At 32.4% G+C, this 21,138-nt stretch overlaps 1 protein-coding gene across 3 annotated transcripts in view; it reads right to left on the bottom strand.

The window, feature by feature from the left end:
• LOC114336456 (cytochrome P450 4c3-like) overlaps positions 1 to 21,138 on the bottom strand; it is a 222,147-nt gene that overhangs the window by 125,403 nt on the left and 75,606 nt on the right. For all 3 annotated transcript variants that reach the window (XM_050652567.1, XM_028286826.2, XM_028286825.2), the window contains one exon: positions 14,958 to 15,131. In XM_050652567.1, coding sequence (XP_050508524.1) covers positions 14,958 to 15,131 — 174 coding nt within the window. The remainder of the gene's footprint in view (positions 1 to 14,957; positions 15,132 to 21,138) is intronic.

Genomic DNA, 21,138 nt, shown 5'->3' with positions numbered 1-21,138 from the left:
CCCAAGTAGCAATTTTTCGACGCATTGGTTATCAGTACAAACAAATGCACTGTCTACAACGTTGCCCGAGAGCATTTTCAGTTGTTTCGGCCAACGTCACCTACCCCGACTGACATTTCGATGTTACAACCTGTAGTTATACGGGCAACTAATTTATTACCATTTTGACAACTACATATCACACTTCAGTTTTTTCAACAATCGCAACGACTTAAAAATGTTATAATGCTAAACTAATTATTATATATTTTATTTTGATAGAAATTTTCGATTTATTTAACAACCTGTTTATTTGTTTTTTTAATAGCTGGTTTCCATTCCATTGTTTTATCAGTACATTTGAGATTTGATAACCATCTTTGTATCTGCTTTGGTAGACAGGGTGGCCAGGTCAGTTTTAACTCTTTCAGTAGTTTTGTTTTCACAAAATCAGTTGATTCTTTTTAGGCCATGTAAATATACAGTAATACAGTGATATGCACATCTGTCCTAAATGTCCCAAGAGCAATTCCACAAAATTGGAAACCTAATTATTCCAAACCACCAACTGGTAATTATCATTTTTTAGCTAAAATCTACTAAATCAAAAACTAAAATATACTTAAGTATTTTTGGGATATATTTGGGATTTTTTATAATAAAAACAACAGCTAACTTAAGGGGATAGGCGCAAAATGTCGTCTGTTAAAATGTTCAATTTATTTTAAATGTTTTCGTTTTTTGCGAATCCTTAGAAAACTAATAAGTATTTTTGAAAAATTTAAACGCACAAAGAAAGATTACGTTATTACCGAGGATCGAAAGTCCCTGAAAACTTCTATAATGTTTATTTTAATACGTTACAGGGGTGAAAAAAAGAAAAAATTTAGTGACTTTTAATTCGAAATATCTCGTTCAAAAGAAACGTTTTGGTTTTTCTAAATAATGCAGTCTTTCATTCTGCGTTTAAATTTTTCAAAAAGACTTATTATAGTTTCCTCATGATTCGAAAAAATGGATCAAATTCTGTTGAAATATACCAAAAATCTACTAAAAAATATTTCCTACTAGAATTTTTTAAAAAATATCAAAAATCTACCAAAAAAGTAGAAATCTACTAAATGTGGCAACGCTGTTAATGAGAATGATACACTTTTGACACTGGTCACATGACCTCTGTCACCCAATAAGAGGGTGCGTTCTAAAATGGTTTTGATAGTCGGCGCGGCCGGTTTTGGTTGGCGATTGGACTTCTAAGTTGTCTTATCCGTCTAAGGTTGGTAATTAGGTATTTTTTTAGTAATATTGGTAATATTGTTTAATGCGCCATTTTGGTTTTACAGTAGAACCCCGTAAATCCAAACCCCGCGAATCCGAACTTTCGGCAAATCCGAACCAACGGAAAGTGAAAAAAATTTAAAAATTCAAGACAAAAACTTAAAAACGTGTTTATTAAACAGAGTAAAGCCAGAAAATTGGACAATGTAGGATTACTAGGACTTTGACATTTAAAATTTCTTAAAAATAAATATTATACTTTAATATATAGGTTTATAAAGTGTTTATAAAGGTTAAACACAAACCTACTTTGGTTCTCTCGTAGTCAACTTGAGTCCAAAAATATTGTCCACACTCTTGCGAGAACGTTTGGCTACTCAAAAACACAATGAAAGCTTTGGACTGCTAGTTAAGGCTAACTTTCGGATAATCCGAACTTTTCGGAATCCGAACAGGCTGTCTACCCAATTAGTTCGGATTTGCGGGGTTCTACTGTACTTGAGATTTTTGGGATGTAAAGAAAATGAAAACACAGAATATAAAAAATGCAGGCATTTTCTGATAACTTTAAAAGCACCATCAATACATTAAATTTATACAGAACATCTTTAACATAAATTTTGACTTTTATATTAAAATTTGATTTTTTAAATTTGCATATTTTTTGTCAAAACTGTCATAAAAAAAGCAGCGCGTGTGTTTTTTAAAGGTGAAATATCCATATTTGACGGTAATCTGAGATGGGTTTATAAATTTCACATCAGGTAATAAGTCCTTTATGCATTTATATCATATAAATTTAAATACCCAATACGATGTCAAAACAGTTTACTTTTTGGTTTTCGCATTCACCATACAGGTGTTAAAAATATAGGTAAAAAAATATAACTAGTCTGACTCCTTGAGCAACCATTGCACGCGCAGGTGCTTTTATAGTCGCTTCAGTTGTCTTATGCAACGGTTACGAAACGATGTTGCTTAAACAGGAGGTTGCCTAGGCAACGTCAAGACAACTCAAAAATCGTCCACCAAATCAGTGCAGAATACGGTCGTCTTTTAGGCAATAACAACGTTGTAAGAAAACGTTGCCACGCGGTAGACAACGTTGTCGCGTCGACAAATTGCTACTTGGGATCTAGCAATAATCTTTAACAGTACAGGGTGTTTCTAAATAAGTACGACAAACTCTAAGGAGTAATTCTGCATGAAAAATAGTGACAGTTTGTTTTATAATAGTATGTCCGCAAATACTTAGTTTTTGAGATACGGGATGTCAGTGGCGGCCCGTGAGGTAGTGCCATAGAGCCGTGGCACTACCTTGCTAACTATGCAGAAACATGTTTTTTATCTTCAAAACTTTTTAATTCCTGTTAATTTTTTTGTGTGTATTTCTTTTAATCTTCATAAATTATATAAAATATGGCAACTATGGGCCTAATACAATCCCTGCCACAGCGGAGATTATTCGACAGGAGAATCTCTCCTTCGTGCCAAAGTCAGTACTGACACGACTAAAGAGAGAAAGATTTTACAAGCATTATATTTAAGTGACAGAGAAAGAGCTATATTGGACTATAAGTATACCTTTAAATGTGAATCTCTGTGCCGGGCACGAGGTTGAATTTCTTTACGTGCTGGTTTGTCGCTTTTATTATGTATATTTTCTGTTAAAAAGTTTTGTATTTATAATTAAACTTTTGGGGCAGGGTCGCCGCCAGAAAAAAATTTAGGGAGGGTCAAAATCTTTAAGTCGCTTTTTTATTCTAGAAATGAATGAAAGAACAAGAAAAATTTATATTTTATAAGCATATATAATACAAAAAAGATTAATCGGTAAATAAAAACTGTAATCTCCTTCGATATTGACCAAATTTATCAATAATATCTTAAGCTGTAATTATCCAGGAGGGTCGGCGGACCCTCCGTGACCCCCCTTGCCGGCGGCCCTGTTTTAGGGCATCATGATCGTGGGTGTAGTGTGTAGTATAAATAATATTTTGATTATTTCTTAAATTTAATTTATTAATTGACAATGAAGGAGCTGGTCAATTTTAGCGCCGAATTAGACAACGACTTAAAGGTTCATATTATTCAAAGTACCAGATCTTTCAAAGGTCTACCTTCTCCGGACATTTAGTTGCTTCTAATTTATTTATGTCGGAGAAGTTTTCTGCTTATAAGCATCAGTTCTCCGAATCATTTCTTAATGAAACATGGAGGCAATTTTAATTTTTAAACAAAACTCGATTTAAAACTGAATTAGAAGTAGGTACTGTATTGGCGAGACGAATTAAGTATTACCTCTGGGGTTGCTTCGCTATCGGATTTATTGTAGAGGGAAGGCTTAAAAAGCACATTTAAAGAAACTATTAAACTTTTAAGTATTTTATGCCCGGTTGCACCAACAGATCTTACGCTTAAGTCGAGAATATCATCAGAATTAATATAATATAATTATAATATATTAAAATAAGAATACCATAATATAATAATAGATATAATTGATAATAAGGTAAGAATCTAAAATTATGGTGCAACGTAAGTTATACTCAAGGAGACCCTATCTATAAGTAGAGCTTAGCTAAGCTGGAGCTTAAGATCTGTTGGTGCAACCAGGCATTAGTTACCATTCCTATATCAACATCTGAAACAGAACGCTGTTTTTCGATGTTAAAACATAGTGCTTTAGGTATGTTATCTGCAGAAAAGCATTTTGTAAATTGTATTGATAATTTTAATAATAAAGGCATTGAAAACTTTGCAACCAAAAAATAGAAAAATTAACTTCATATATCGTAAACTTTAAAAGTGACATTACAAAAATTTGTGCATGTATGTGAATAATGAAATAGTATTATTTTTATAAATTGGTAAATAGAGACTAAATCTTAATAACAAACATCAAGCACTATCAGCAGTAAATGCTGGTGGTAGGTTAAGAGGTTTTTATTATAAATTAATTTATAATAAATGAACTGTTTTGATCAATGTTGGACAATTGCTTGGCACCTCAGATCAATAAACATAAGATACATAAGATAAAAGTATCCGCGCATATATTTTTTCACTTTTTGTTGTAAGTCTACCTTTTTTGACAATACCGTGAATATGTCACTAAAAATTTTGGCGGCTGCCCGAGTTCTGGCACTACCTTCTTAAAGTGGTACGAGCCGTCACTGCGGGATTTTGAATTTTTTCTTACAAACTGACGATTTATTGATTGCTTTAAAACCGTTTGAGATATGAAAATGAAATTTGGTGGGATTTAAGACGTAGTTATGGCATATTTTTTTAGATACAATTAAGAATTTTTGATTCACCATTGGCGCGCATACGGGTAATAGGATCGGTCATAGTACCTGTATGCGCGCCAATGGTGATATTAAATTTTTAGTTGTGTGTCAAAAAATGTGCAATAACTACGTCGTAAAACCCACCAAATTTCATTTGCATATATCAACCGGTTTTAAAGCAATAAATAAATCGTCAGTTTGTAAGAAACAAATTTAACATCCCGTATCTCGGAAACGAAGCGTTTGCGGATATATGATTATAAAGCAAACTGTCATTATTTTTTCATGCAGAATTACACATTAAAGTTTGTCATACTTATTTAAAAATACCCTGTATTGATGAAAAACATGGGTAGTTGTTAAAGTACCCTACTTTTTTATAGTCCAACGTAAGCGAAAGTATCAAAAAATAGAATGTTGAGAAATCATGATGCTATAGTTGGGTTTTAATTTCAGTATTTTATAAATGCTAGAATACCCCACAGGGTAATGCGAACGTTGAGAAAAAACACAGTTTGATTCGTATACCCGGTATACAATGAAAATTTACCTGTTTACCAACAATATTATTACAGCGGTATTCCTATAGAATAAGGTTAACATATTAAAAAATTACTTACATCGGACAACAGGTTTAGGAAACTCGAGACATCAAAAATATCTCTATCAAAAATGTAAAAGTGTTACCCCCCATATTAACTTATTTACAGTGACAGTTATAACTTTGATTTTCTTGAACGGGAAAGTACATCATGTGACACATCATTTAATAGCTTTTTAAATACCTATTACAAAAATGTATAATACGTGCGCAAAATTTTGGTCCAATGCTTTTTAAATGCATTATTTTTTTTTAATCCTGAGAAAACTAATAAGAATTTTTGAAAAATTTAAACGCAGAATGAAAAATTACATTATTACCGAGGGCCGAAAGTCCCTAAAAACCTTTATAATGTTTATTTAAATAAGTTACAAGGGTGAAAACGAAGAGAAAATTTAGTATAATTTTTAATTTCAAAGATATTAAAAAAACTGTATGTTTATTCTAAGGGACTTTCGGCCCTCGGTGATAATGTAATCTTTCATTGTACGTTTAAATTTTTGAAAAATGCTCATTAGTTTTCTCAGGATTCGAAAAAAATGAATGCATTTAATAAGCATTTAACCGAAATGTTGCCCAAGTATTATACATTTTTGTAATCTGTAAAGTTTTATGACTGTCACCTGAAGAGGCATCTCGTAAAGTTCGAAACGTTTATTCTATAATATACTATGATTATTTTAAAAGTCGACTTGTCTGAGTGTTTTGCTTATGTGCTAGAAATAAATGAGTTAATATGGGGGTGGGTAACACTTATTCCAGCGCACTTTATTATTATATGTATATTTATGAAAGATCAAAACTGTATAAATAACAAGACAGACATCGAGGATCTCTCCAATATATACCAAAATTTAAAAAAAAAAAAAGTGTAAGGATTTCGACCCTGAGGATTATTTGTATAAAGTTAACCACTATATGGTGGATTTCTGTTAGAGAATCAAATTTAAAGATTGCAACGTAATAGCACGCAAGCTCATGTAACGTAATGAAATGACAGTCTATTTCGACCTGAATATCTAGGCATGCATCAGTTGAATATTAAATACGTGAATAATGAACTATTACTCACGGGTAAAGTAATGGGGTTATTATCTATTCAAAAATAGTGATTAATGAGCATGTTATTAAACGGTCGTAGTAAAAATTATTTTCTCACGGTTAAAGTAATGGGTGTTATTATATATTCAAAAATAGTGAATAATGAGCATGTTATTAAACGGCCGCAGAGAAAATACTTTTCTCTACGACCATTTAATAATATGTTCCTTATTCACTATTTTTGAATAGATAATAACACCCATTACTTTGCCCGTGAGTAATAGTTCATTACTCACGAGTCATTACTCACGGGCTGGAGTTAGGTTCAAGTGGGGAATGCCACTTTTAATATTAGTCGTATATAAACTGTAATTAAAATTACTTTAACTTGTTTATTTAATACAATAATTATTGTAATTTAGATCAATAATTTACTTAAAAAAATGTTTAAAGGACTTTTAACTGTAACAATGGGTCAGTATATTTTTTACTTTATTACCTTGTTAGTGTAGGAGTGTAGGAAACAAAGGTTGAACCTTGCAAAATGGACACAAGTCCGGTTTTATTTTTTTCTGGTATATCAACGGGTGCTTATTATAACACTAACTTTTTCTGAAAAAATTTCGCCCCGGAATCCCCCTTTTCACCCCTTTAAAGGGGGTAATTTGTGGTTTTTGCGGAACGTAGCCCTTCCTGTACCTTTTACAAAAAATTTCTTTTATAGGAATATGAAGAGGACTATATTTTCTACGATTTAATTTCCGACAGCATATGTCTATCATCCACCGTTTAGCGGGGGTGGCGCCCCAAAGTTGACAAGTTTTTAAAAAAGATGTTTTTAAAAAAATATATATTTTTCCCTAACTGTAACGGAAATACAGAAGTAATCCTGAGGCAATTATTCACAAATAATTAATTGATTTTTTGGTATAGGTCTCACTTAAGGGTAATTGCGCTTTTTTAATAACAGGGTGTTACATTTTAGAAAACCCCTTTTTATGCCATCTGAACCGTTTATGCTAGAGTAAAAAGACTTTTAGCGATTACCCATGTACTGGTGCTATTTACAAATTTGTATAATGCACACCCGTTTTTCCCCGGAACCCCCCCCCCCCCCCCCAAAAAAGAAGAATTAATAAATAAAGTGATTTTCTTGGAATCCTTCACACACAATGCCCTTTATTAATATGCTTTATATATCATTTTTATTATTATTATTACCCATACGTTATTATTATTACCCTTGCATGGACACCAAAAGCGATTTCCTAATGCAACCCCTGTAGCCAAATAAAATAAATAAAATGGGGAGTTGAAAATTTTTTTTGTTTTTTGCTTTTTGATCCATATGGGCATATGCTTCATCAACAGTGCTTTTCAAAAATATATATGGTTATTGCAACATCCCTGCGGAAACCACCCCTATCCTTGAAAATATACTGCAGAAACTACCCCTATCCCTTGGCGAGCATGTTTTTACGATTTTCTCATTACCTATGCATTATTTTTAAACAAAACTTATACAAGGTTAAAGACCACTATTTACTCTAAAAATTAGGTCCTATTCATTTTTTTCGTATTATAAGCAACCGTTACGGCACAGTGGCGCCGTTAACCTAATATATGCTTTGGCGGGCTCCAGTTTTTGCTTTTTTTTTTCGTCATCTGTTCATTTTATTGATAAAGTACTTGTGTAAAATAAAAGAACACAGTGTAACCTACAAATTATGACTTATGCACATTTTACAATATTTGCGCCCCAAAGCCACAGTGGTGGCCCAAAATCAATGTTTGCATATTTTCGCCACCTACACGCATTTTATTGCATTGATGCTACCTTAATAGCACAATATTTACCCTTAGGTGGTCGCTAAGCAGTGGCGGATCAAGGGAGGGGTGATGGGGTGATCACCTCCCCCCCCTCTTAAACCAAGTGATAATATATTCAAAGATTATAAAAATATTCTTTTATTTTTATAGAAATTTAGAAAATTGCCACCCCCCTCTAACCGATGCTGGATCCTCCACTGTCGGTAAAGCATAAAAAGTACGCCATTCCTATAAAAATAATAATAGAATATAAGTATTTCTAAAAAAATAAATGAATATTTTTATAATCTTTGAATATAATATCACTTGGTTTGAGAGGGGGGGAGGTGATCACCCCTATCATCCCTCCATGGATCCGTCACTGCTTAGCGACCACTTAAGGGTAAATATTGTGCTATTAAGCTAGCATTAATGCAATAAAATGCGTGTAGGTGGCGAAAATATGCAAAAATTGATTTTGGGCCACCACTGTGGCTTTGGGGCGCAAAGATTGTAAAATGTGCATAGATCATAATTTGTAGGTTACACTGTGTTGTTTTATTTTACATAAGTACTTTATCAATAAAAGGAACAGATGACGAAAAAAAAACAAAAAGTGGAGCCCGCCAAAGCATATATGAGGTTTACGGCGCCACTGTGCCGTAACGGTTGCTTATACGAAAAAAATGAATAGGACCTAATTTTTAGAGTAAATAGTGGTCTTTAACCTTGTATAAGTTTTGTTTAAAAAGAATGCATAGGTAATGAGAAAATCGTAAAAACATCCTCGCCAAGGGATAGGGGTAGTCTCTGCAGTATATTTTCAATAATAGGGGTGGTTTCCGCAGAGATGTTGCAATAACCACATATATTTTTGAAAAGCACTATTGATGAAGCATATGCCCATATGGATCAAAAAGCAAAAAACAAAAAAAAAATTTCAACCCCCCATTTTATTTATTTTTTTTTTGGCTACAGGGGTTGCACTAGGAAATCGCTTTTAGTGTCCCTGCATGGGTAATAATAACGTACACAAAATGATATATGAAGCCTATTAATAAAGGGCATTGTGTGTGAAGGATTCTAAGAAAATCACTTTATTTAATAATTCTTCTTTTTTTTTGGGGTGGTTCCGGGGAAAAAATGGCAGTGCATTATACAATTTTGTAAATAGCACAATTACATGGGTAATCGCTGAAAGTATTTTTAGGTACTCTAGCATAAACGGTTCAGATGGTATAAAAAGGGGTTTTTTAAAATGTAACACCCTCTAATTAAAAATAGGGCAATTACCCTTAAGTGTATACCCTTACCCTATACCAAAAAATCAGTCACTTATTTGTGAATAAATGCCGCAGGATTTTTTCTTAATTTTCGTTACAGTTAGGGAAAAATATATATTTTTTTAAAACATCTTTTTTAAAAACTTGTCAACTTTGGGGCGCCACCCCCGCTAAACGGTGGATGATAGACATATCCTGTCGGGAAATAAATCGTAGAAAATATAGTCCTCTTCATATTTCTATAAAAAAAATTTTTATAAAAGGTACAGGAAGGGCTACGTTCCGCAAAAACCACAAATTACCCCCTTTAAAGGGGTGAGAAGGGGGGTTCCGGGGCGAAATTTTTTCAGAAAAAGTTAGTCTTATAATAAGCACCCCTTGATATAACAAAAAAAATAAAACCGGATTTGTGTCCATTTTGCAAGATTCAACCTCTGTTTCCTACACTATGTATGAATTGTATGAATTTAGACACTTATCATTTTCAATGTCAATGACATTAGCGTATTTGCTATGTTTATTGGAATTTAAAATATAGTGCAGGCACTGTAACTATTTGAATATGCAAAACCTGAGGACCGGCAACTATGTTCGGATTCTTTTACCTGAGACCTTGAACAATGAAACTAAATCTTGCCGGCAGGTGCCTTGTTACCCCCTCCCTGCCTCTATGTTAAAGGCAGATAAAAAGCGGTTTTCACAAAACAAAACAGTTTTTTGCATTTTTTTGGTCATTCAAAGCAAAAAATGTTCCTACAAGTTTGTTCGTAAAATGGATAGTTTTCGAGATAAACGCTGTTAAACTTTAAAATTGCATTGCAATTTTTTAGCCCGAATAATTTTACTTTTGATTAAAAAATAAAATAGCAATTCTGCTTGCAGCATTGAAAGTACAAGTCAAATTATACCGGTTTTGATTATTTGCATAGCTAAAAATTAATTTTTTTAATGTTAAACAAAGCTATAAACAAACAGTGTTTGCAGGGCCGCGCCGTCCATAAGGGCGAAGAGGGGCGGTGCCCCCGACGCCGTATTAAAAAGGCGCCGGTAGGTGCCGAAAAATTTTTGTTGACAATACCGAAATTACCAGAAACAATAAATAAATGTAATGACATTGACTAAGGACAAGAAGGATTTTACCCACTGGTAAAATCAAACCAGAAATATTATTTTATTGTAAAACTTAACGTTTTTATTGTAAAACCAATATTTTATTATAAAATTGTAAACTTACCAATCGTAGGTAAATAAAAATAGCAGCTAGTATTACTTTGATCCCATAAGTGTACGAAACCTTATTTATCTCAACTGAACTATATGTTTGAACTATTATACTGCCTGAACTGTTGAACTATATATCTCAACTATATTATGTTTGTCTGTGATAGTGTAATCGTTGTTTTTTGTAAATAACGAAGAAGTGAAGTCAATCACTTCAAGAATAATGAAAGGAAAATCAGTTGGAAAAGATTATATTTCTGGGGAAGTGTGAAAAGCGTTACTAGGGTCAGGAACAAGGTGGCTGACAGGTTTATTTAATATAATTATGGACATTTGGACAAATGCCAGACGAATGGAGAAGCAGTATATTAGTACCTGTTTACAAAAACATGGGAGATACAACAATGTACAAGCTACAGAACCATAAAACTACTTAGTCACACCATGAAAATATGGGGGAGAGTAATTGATAGACGGATACGTGCAGGAACCGAAATATGCGATAATCAATTTGGGTTTATGCAGAATCAACAACAGATGCAATTTTCATTATAAGGAAGCTGATGGAGAAATACAGGAATAAAGAAACTTATACTTACATAATATGATGGTAAATCTTCAGAAAGCATATGATGATAGAATTCCTCGAAAGATTCTGTGGTGGGCACTCAATAATGTAAATATTGTGAGGAATATGTATGAGGGAGCAACAACTAGTGTTAGGGCTGGTGTGGAAGAGACTGATAAATTTCATGTGAAAGTAAGATTGCACGTGTACCAGGACTCAGTGCTTAGTCTTTATTTATTCTTATTAGTTTTGGATCAGATAACAGCGAAGCTACAGGGTAACATTCTCTGGTTCTTAATGTATGCTGTTGGTTTAGTGTTAGTATGAAATAGTTAGTATGAAATAGTAAAAGCGACTTAGAACAAAAACTGGAACAGTGGAGACAAGCTCTTGAGGAAAAGGGACAGAAAAATTCCAGTGAAGCTGAAGGGAAAATTCTATAAAACACCTATAAGGCCAGCTATGATGTACGGAAGTGAATTTTGGACAGTTAAAAAGAAAGAAGAATAACCAATACATGTAACAGAGATGATAATGCTTAGATGGATGACTAGAGTGACAAAGAAGGATAGGATTGGGAATGAGTATATTAGGGGAAGTCTAGGATTAACACCAATAGATGCCAAAATGAGAGAGCATAGGTTAAGATGATTTGGTCATGTTTAACGTCGCGACGTCAGTCACCCAATACGAAGAATTCTTGAACTGTAGGTACCTGGAAGGAGTAAGAGAGGAACACAAAAGAAGGCCTGGGTGGAGAGGCATAGGGAGGACATGTCGGTAAAGGGGCTTAATATCGATATAATCCAAGACAGAAACTTAAGGAGAAATGCAAATAGTGAAGCTGACAGCGCATAGAGATACAGGCAAAGAAAATGATGAAACAAATAGTTTGTAGGTTTTCGCTTTGTGTATGACTGACGCGACATCACCTAGCGCCTTCATCTGACATTTTTGGATTTCACAATTTGACGTTAAGCATATGATAAATAGGTAACAGTTATGTACCATTTTTGACAAAAAATTTTGTACAAACAATGACAATGACATTACAAAGATAGCTCCAATATTGTCATATTTCGCCAGTTCTCACGTTGGCATTGTTTCAAGGTACCTCCACCATAGTCACGCACGGAGCGAATACTGTATACCGATTCACTAAGTTGCAAAAAACTACATACAAATGGAGGAGGAAAGAGGCGCCTAAAATTTCTTGCCCCGGGAGCTTGAAAGCCTTGGCGCGGCCCTGAGTGTTTGTGCGTTTTGTCGTATGTCCGCAACGCCCCAAGGATTAAAACTGAACGGAACCGACTAGTTGGCACAAGCCGATGGCAGATAATAGCTCTCTACGCATACGCGGTACAAATGGATTATTATAAATTTATGTATATGTACTTAAAACATATAATTTCACCTAACATACATCAAAATTTTAATAATTTTATATCATATAGGTTACATTATGTAACTCCTTCAGTCATAACTGTCGTAGATCTTTACATAATTATATGAAACTTTTTAAAAAGTCATGTTAATAGATTGAAAGCTTTACCATTTATAAAAACAACTTACTAGTCGGTTCCGTTCGGTTTTAATTCTTGGGGCGGTGCGGACGTGCGATAAAACGATCAAACAGTGTTTGTTTATAGTTTTGTTTAACAGAAAAAAAAATTTAGCAATACAAATAATCAAAACCGGTATAATTTTACTTGAACTTTCAAATGCCGGAAGCAAAATTGCTATTTTATTTTTAATCAAAAGTATGATAGAATTGATTCAAAAAATGACATAACCCAGACATCCAAAGTGAAAGTTATCCTCCAACGCCAAATTGTTCTATATAGTTAGTGTGACCAACTAGTCCGAAAAATCCGGGACATGGCCCGAAATACAAATACGTGTCCCAGCGTCCCGGACAAGTCTTCCGGGCCATCCGAATTTTCAACGTTTTGGTAAAATTCTATTTTGAAATTTTGAATACATTTTTCATCTATAATTAAGTACATTTGGTTCTTTGACTTCAGTTAATTTAAAGTATGAATGGATTGGTTATTAAAGATTTTCTTTTCATTTTTAAGCACATTCGATCGCTCGACAAATATGATAGTAAGAAGATAACCTATGGTTATATTTGCATAGAAATCGAACATCAGTTGATTTTCTAAATTTTCCTTTTTTGAGAACGATTGTCGAATTGGAAGTCAAAACGTCAAAAACTAACAAAAATGTAATTATCACTACAACCAATTTTTGTAGCTTAAAACTGTCAAAAATATCGTCAACAAAAATATGTTGAATAATCAATAAAATAGTATTAAAGTTCTTCATTAAAAAAATTGACCCGATCTTCATTGAAAAGTCCCGGATTTCAGGCTGTTTTTCAGCCTTGTGCCGAATTCGACTGAATTGGAGTTGGTCACACTTATATAGTCCATATAATGTTCAGAAAAAATTCACACCTTTTTGAGCGTCGGGTTTGGTGGGGAGAGGGGGGAGAAGTAGGTAAATTCGTAGTTTTTTACGTTTTTCGTCAATATTTCTAAAACTATGAGGTTTAGCATGAACAACCTTGCATTCAAAAATGTTCTACATTAAATTTGAAATAAAAAAGGCTCTATACATAATCCTTCTAAAATGAACGGTTCCAAAGTTACGGAGGTAGTATAGTATAATTGGTCCAAAAAAAAGGCCTAACCTAGACATACAAAGTAAAAATTTTCCTCCAACACCAAATTGTTCTATATGGTCCACATATTGTTCAGTAAAAAGTTACACCATTTTGAGCGTCCGGTTTGGGGGGAGATGGGGTAGAAGTCGGTAAATTAGTAGTTTTTTTACGTTTTTCGTCAATATTTCTAAAACTATGTTTAAGCGTAAACAATGTTCTATACAAAAACGTTCTATATAAAATTTAAAACAAAAATGGTCCTATCCATAATTGTTATAAAATCAACGGTTCCAGAGTTACGAGGGTGAAATGTGGAGGTTTTCGATACTTTTTATATGTTTTGGGCAATTGATGATGATTTTGGGTGGTGAGGTTGACGTTTCTTCAAGGGCTTATCACTAACATACCATCGGCCACTGAAATAGCAAATCCTGTTAAAGAAAATTTCTTTCAATCAGTAAAAGTATTATAAATTGCCCAAAAAATATAAAAAGTATCGAAAACCTCCACTTTTTACCCTCTGTAACTCTGGAATCATTGATTTTATAGTAAGTATGTATAGAACCTTTTTTGTTTTAAATTTGATGTAGAACATTTTTGTATAGAACATTGTTTACGCTAAAGCATATATCTCCCCCCAAACCGGACGCTCAAAATGGTGTAACTTTTTACTGAACAGTATGTGGACCATATAGAATAATTTGGTGTTAAAGGAAAACTTTTACTTTTAATGTCTGGGTTAGGCTTTTTTTTTGACCAAATATACTATACTACCTCCGTAACTTTGGAAGCGTTCATTTTAGAAGGATTATGCATAGGACCTTTTTTGTTTCAAATTTAATGTAGAACATTTTTGTATAGTAGGTTGTTCATCCTAAACCGCATAGTTTTAGAAAAAAACTTAAAAAACTACGAATTTACCGATTTCTCCCCCCTCTCCCCCCCCCCCAAACCCGGCGCTCAAAATGGTGTGACTTTTTTCTGAACGTTATGTGGACCATATAGAACAATTTGGTGTTGGAGGATAACTTTCACTTTGGATGTCTGGATTTGGATCTATCTAGTTAGATATACCATACTATAAAAAGTTGTAATTTTTCGATTTTTGTAAAGTTAAAAAAATCGAAAACTATGCATTTTACGTAACATAGTTGCCGGTCCTCAGGTTTTGCATACTCAAATACTTCCAGGGCCCGATCTAATAATTTATATTTACCTATGCAATTTCTTGGTCCAGCGCTAAAAGGTATATACATATAGGGATGTTTCCCGGACACTGTTTCAAATCTCTCGGGTATAAATTTAAGTGGTTCTGGGAAATATTCTGGATTTCGATGACATACAAATGGGAACATAGCTATTAACTTTCCCTTGGGGAATACAATATTGTCTGAAAAAAAAAATTAAATAATTGATAAAAATAATTAAAGTATAAAATTTTCTTTTGATAAAAATATACATCGTCAATTCATTTTGCAATAATAGGAGAATATGTATATTATTTCCATTTTATCACATATACCTAAATAGATTAAGGCAAGAGCTTTATCTGTTGTATGTCAATGTATGAAAAACATATTACAGGAAAAGTATTTTTTTTATCTAAATAAAAAAATCTATAAATGTTATAGTTAGTGATGTGAGTCAGGAATATTTCCAAGCGGATATTCGTGAACATTGGAAAGTTTCCGAGAATATTCGCCTATAAAAAATGGAAATATTCCCCTGACCGCGAATATTCCTGCAAACTTTCAATCGAAAATTCTCGAGAATATTTCCGAGAACTTTCAAGAATGTTTCCGACAACTTTCCATAATATTCCGGAGAACTTTTGAGAATATTTCCAAAAGCCTTTTGGACATAAGAGTCAGTGACGTAATTTGAATTTACATGGAAGTAGCGCTATTTAATTCACACGGGCGGCCGGCGAACCTATACCACTGCCAAGTACAAAAGGAATATTGTTTTGAACATTACCTTCATTATTTTTATACTAAAATGCCTAAAGCTATACTAAAATTATAATAAAGATGCACAAGAAATAAACAAACCAATACACGTTCAATATTACGAGGAGTAGTCACGAATCATGATTTAAAATGTATAAACTTTACAAATCATGATTTGGGATTAACAATGTATATACATTGTAAATCATGATTTGCGAGTCCTCCTCGAATATTTAATGTTTCTTGGTTTGTTTGTTTCTAGTGCATTTTTATTGTGATTGTATATACACTGAAAAATATATTGTACATAGTACCAATGAACGCCAATCATTGACTTTTTTTAGATTGATTCAATGAAAATTTCGTTAATACTATAAACACGTAGTCATTACGTAATGACCATATTCATTATTACAATGTAATTCTATTCATTAAAAAATAATGAATAGAATCATTAATTCAACGAATCGTTTTATCTCTCCAATGACTTTTTTCATAATAATAATAATTTGTTCATTGTATATATGAAACTATACATCAGGATTATGCGGTTAAATTAATGAATATAAAACGTTGCACTAATGTACAGTGGTCATTAAATTACGAACTCGTTTATTGAATCAATGCTTTCGTACATTAAATCAATGTTTTCGACTTTGATTAATAACTCGATACATTGTTTTGATGTAACGCAATCATTGTTTTAATGTAATATACCTGAATCAATGATCAATACATTGTAACAACAATCTTGTACATAAACCGATACATTTCTTAAAACTCTTATAAGTGTTTTTATTGGTGTAAAAAAATCACGTGACAACAGTTGTAGCCTCCTAGCAGACAGTCACCCTGCAGCTGCAGACTCTGAAGAGCGGTGTTTGGCACTAGTGATTTGGTTGATTTTTCTAAGGTATGTACATATTTACATATATTTTTAACTATTTATAAATTATTTTGTTGGATTTCTATAAAAAAAAAAGTTGTATTACTTCTATTTCCACTTTTGCAGATTGATATGGACTTTGGAGTGGCATTTGGAAATGGAAATGGACTTATTGATGGATGGGACAGCAATTTCAAAAGAATTATCTACTTTCTTCAGTGTGAAAGTCATATCAAGGATACAACAAATAAATTTTTATTTGAAAAGATTACCTACCCATGAAGACATTACGGAATGTAAGTACCTATTTCATTATTCAATCCTACATATCTAGTATTAATTAATTTTTTTTTATTTACCTAATGCCTCGACAACTAATGGCCATTGGCATGGTAGGTACGGTGCATTTTTTCAGTCAGGTACCCAGTGTCATGTGTAGTGTGTGTGTTGAGTAAGTGTCTTGTTACTTTACAAAGTCGACGTCATTGTCTTTGCAAAGAGACGCTGATTGTATCCGAACGTCTGCGGTCTCTCCAGTGAGTAATTAATATTTGTTCTCTGTAAATTTTTTGAAAAGCTAATTCGACAAATGAATCGCTTATTTATGAAAGGCCTCTTGTCACAAAATGTAAATTTTGGGAAACAAGAAAAAATTGTTTAGTTTTATAAAAAACGATTTTATATTTATCTGATTTTTCGAAACATTTTAAAGACCTTAAAACTCAAAATAAATCATGTTACCTAGTTATACTTTTTAAAATCAATACTGTATTTTTTATTATTGAAAATAGCTGACAAAAGGCCTTTCATAAATAAAAGAGTTTTTTTACGGGAAAATTTTGATTGGTGGATGAATTTACACCGTGTTTATTTATAATTAATATTACTTTATTAAAACAGTTCTAAGACAATACAATTAGCCAAAATTAATTGCCATTTTATACATTTTTGCTCATTTTTTGGTTGCAACTGTAGGCCATAGGGCAAGCTCATTGTAAAACCACTTGTGTTCTTGAGGGACGTACTGCAAAAGTTTCTTCAGGTCATTAATTTTTTCTTGATGAGTTGGTACCTTTGATTCATGAATTTTCCTTGCTAACATGGTAGGAAGAAATAGTAAACATTTCCTTTTTTTTTTATTTTATTTTCTTCCGAAACAGTATGTTGCCAACAGTGCTTTTATTTATAAAAAGTCCCTTGTCATCGACATGAGGCTTTTCATAAGTAAACGATGTGCGAATATATGGGTTATCATTTTCTAAGTTAAACTAAAATTTGAAAAAAAGTGACATGGGGCCTTTCATAAATAAGCGATTCAAATAGGTAAAATAAAATAGGAACCATTTGAAAATATTTCTAAATTGTATATCCTTGTAAAAGATTAGTAAATTAAATCTTTAGATGATTAAACCGTAAATAATTGAAAAATATTATTAACTCTTACAGTCGGTAGTATCTATCAAATTAAAAATAAACATCTCGACATCTAGCAATTTTTTTTCAGGATAAATTAAAATATTTCTATAAAAAAGTGATACCCAAAAATACAACTATGTTCACTGTTTAGATTTATTTTTTTATAATAACACTAGTTTACAACCAATTTGCGACTCGAATGAAAAATGCTGCTTTTTGTTAATTTTTGCTCTCTGAATATGATTATAATGGTAAAAAATTCCTAACACGTAAGATTTTTGAGTTATGATTTAAAAAAAAATTAATTATGATTTTTAAGTTGTGAGTATTTTACTAATTTTTTTTAACAGTCATTTGTAATATCTTGGGGCGTGATCTTTTCAAATTAACGTTTTTACTAAAAAGTGTGCATAATTTGGCAACACTTGGATATCTAATGTCTACGAAAAACACATTAACATTTAAATAAAGAATAAACCAAAGGTAATCCTTAATCAGTAAACGTAGACATTTAAACTTATATAGTATATAGTTCTAAACCGTTTTAACGACTGTTACTCCTGCATGACAAAAGTGCCTGGGTTTTCAAGGAAGAGCAAGCATAAAATTGAATATCCAGATATTACCTCAGCAATATAACCAGTTTTTCATGGAGAAGATTTACCAGTTCCAGGACCTCGGCAAATTGGGAGAAATATTTGGAAATGTATGGTGATAAAAGTGAATCTGATGATGTATCAGAAAATAATAATTCTTATTTTCCCGAAAGCGATGAAATAGCACCTTATTGCATCCAACAGGCCGAATTACATGATTTAGTTCCAGACCTTCACTTGTCCAAAGGACATGCTTAATCCTTAGGTTCTAGATTACAGTAATGGATCTTTTTAAATGGAATTTACTAGCCAGTACAACTTATAATATTTAGGAACCGTAAACAGGAGCTATCTTCGTTTTTTACTATGCAGGATAAAATGTGTGTTTGTGTTAATCCAAATAGTGTTATGGGAAAATTGTTAGTATACAAAAGAGTTACTATAGTTTTTGTTTCTAGTTCTGAACTTATGTGTATATAGTATATAAGAATTTTTATAATAAACAGCAATATTTGATGCATTCTATAACTCCAAATCTAACATTTCACCTGACCAGACAATGTACTGTGGACGCCTACGCAGAAATGCGCGGCACTTTGAGAAAAAGATAACCCAAAATGTATACGTGGTGGAACATTTTGGTGTTTGAATTCGCATTCAGGACGCTTTAAACTCCCCGGTACAACCATTTTAACATCAGTCGCAACTTTTTTTTGTTTATTTGTTGACTAGTGTAATTATTAATATAAATTGTACATGGCTAACATGCAGTTCTTCTTTGGGTTCTACATCGATATTTTGTACGAACTAATAAAATGGTTAAAAACAGACCTTAATGGACAACCAAATATATAATAAAATATACCTTCTGTTATATGTAATTAGTTATTCAGTTTTTCCAAATTACATTATAAAAAGTTGTTTGTATTAATTAAAAATATAGGTTTTCTTTTCTTTAAACTTATAGATACTTAATATTAGTTTGAAAATCGGCAAAAAATCGTTGCTTCAACTTCTATTTGTAATATTTATTTAGATATTAAGTCGTCATTTTGTTTACTTATTAACTATTTGTATGTTATATACAAGTATACATGAAGATGACATTCACTGAACCAAAAAAGTACGTAAATATAATGAAAAAAACATTGATTCAAAAACGGGTACATTAATTTTCGTCCAAAGATCAGCATCATTGGTCCAATGTAAGTAGATTGTTGGGTTTTTGCAACACCAAGAAATAATTTTTTACTGGTTTTAAACTTCGGAAGCTAGGAATAACTAAAGGCACTTTTCACAACTAAACCTTTATCACAATAACACAAACTTTTGGTATCAAAGTAATTTTTTGTGTGGGATCGGACACAAGCCCTACTTTCCCGTTTTTTTTTTCTTTTTATTCTTTTATTCTTATATAACAACACCTTGGCAACGAACTTTTTTTGTTTTGAATATTGCGCCTTTGTGTAAACTTTGAATCATAAAACATAAAAACATAGAAAAAACTTTGTGAAGTGTACACAAGGCGCAAACCACTAAATAAAATATTGAAAATAAAATATTGAAACAAAGTACAGTCCTACCAAACATCAGTGTTGGGAATTTATTTCTCCAACATGCTGGGGGGCCTTGGTTTTGATACCAAAACAATATATTCCACCCTCTTTTTTGTTAAACATTTTTTTAAGAACTTATTGCTTATATAAGTATAAAAATATTACAAGGTTTTAAATTTAAATAGAAATAATTATAAAGTTAAATTTTATTTATTATTATAAATTGAAAGAAAAAAAAATAATTTAAATTTGTTCGTTAATTGGAAGAACAGCAATTTTTGTGACAGAACGTAAGTATGTTCCCCTTTTAGTTTTTACTTCCACCACTCTTACCTTTCCGTCTTTACCAGGGATAACTTTATTAATCCTTGCTATAGGCCACCCAAAAGAAGAAACATTGTCCTCCTTTACAAGCACAAGCATGCCTTCTTGTAAATTTGGCAACGATTTTCTCCATTTAGGTCTGTTTTGAAGTTGTGTTAGATAATCTTGGTACCACCTTTGCCAAAAATGCTGCTGCATTTGAACACACAACCTCCAAAATTTTAATCTGTTTTCAGGAATCTCAGTTAAATTAGTTTCAGGGAAAATTGTCAAAGGAGCACCTATTAGAAAATGACCTGGGGTCAAATATTCTAAGTCAGAGGAATCATTAGTAATTGCCATAAGAGGCCTTGAATTTAATATTCCTTCAACTTGAGTAATCAAAGTATTAAACTCCTCATATGTTAAAGTATTATTTCCCATCACCCTTTTTATATGATATTTAGCACTCTTCACCCCGGCCTCCCATAGACCCCCAAATACTGGAGAATAACTTGGGATGAAGCAAAATTCAATTTTATCATCAAGGCAAAAGTTGTTTAACTTAATGTTGTCGTTTAGAAGTTTTTGAAGTTGATTGTTTGCTGCCTTGAATGTGGCACCATTGTCACAAAAGATCTTGGATGGTTTACCCCTTCTAGAAATGAATCTTTTTAATGATGCTAAAAAA

Source organism: Diabrotica virgifera, chromosome 6 (genome assembly GCF_917563875.1).
Source record: "Diabrotica virgifera virgifera chromosome 6, PGI_DIABVI_V3a".
NCBI lineage: Eukaryota > Metazoa > Arthropoda > Insecta > Coleoptera > Chrysomelidae > Diabrotica > Diabrotica virgifera.
This window is presented reverse-complemented; position numbering and strand designations above follow the sequence as displayed.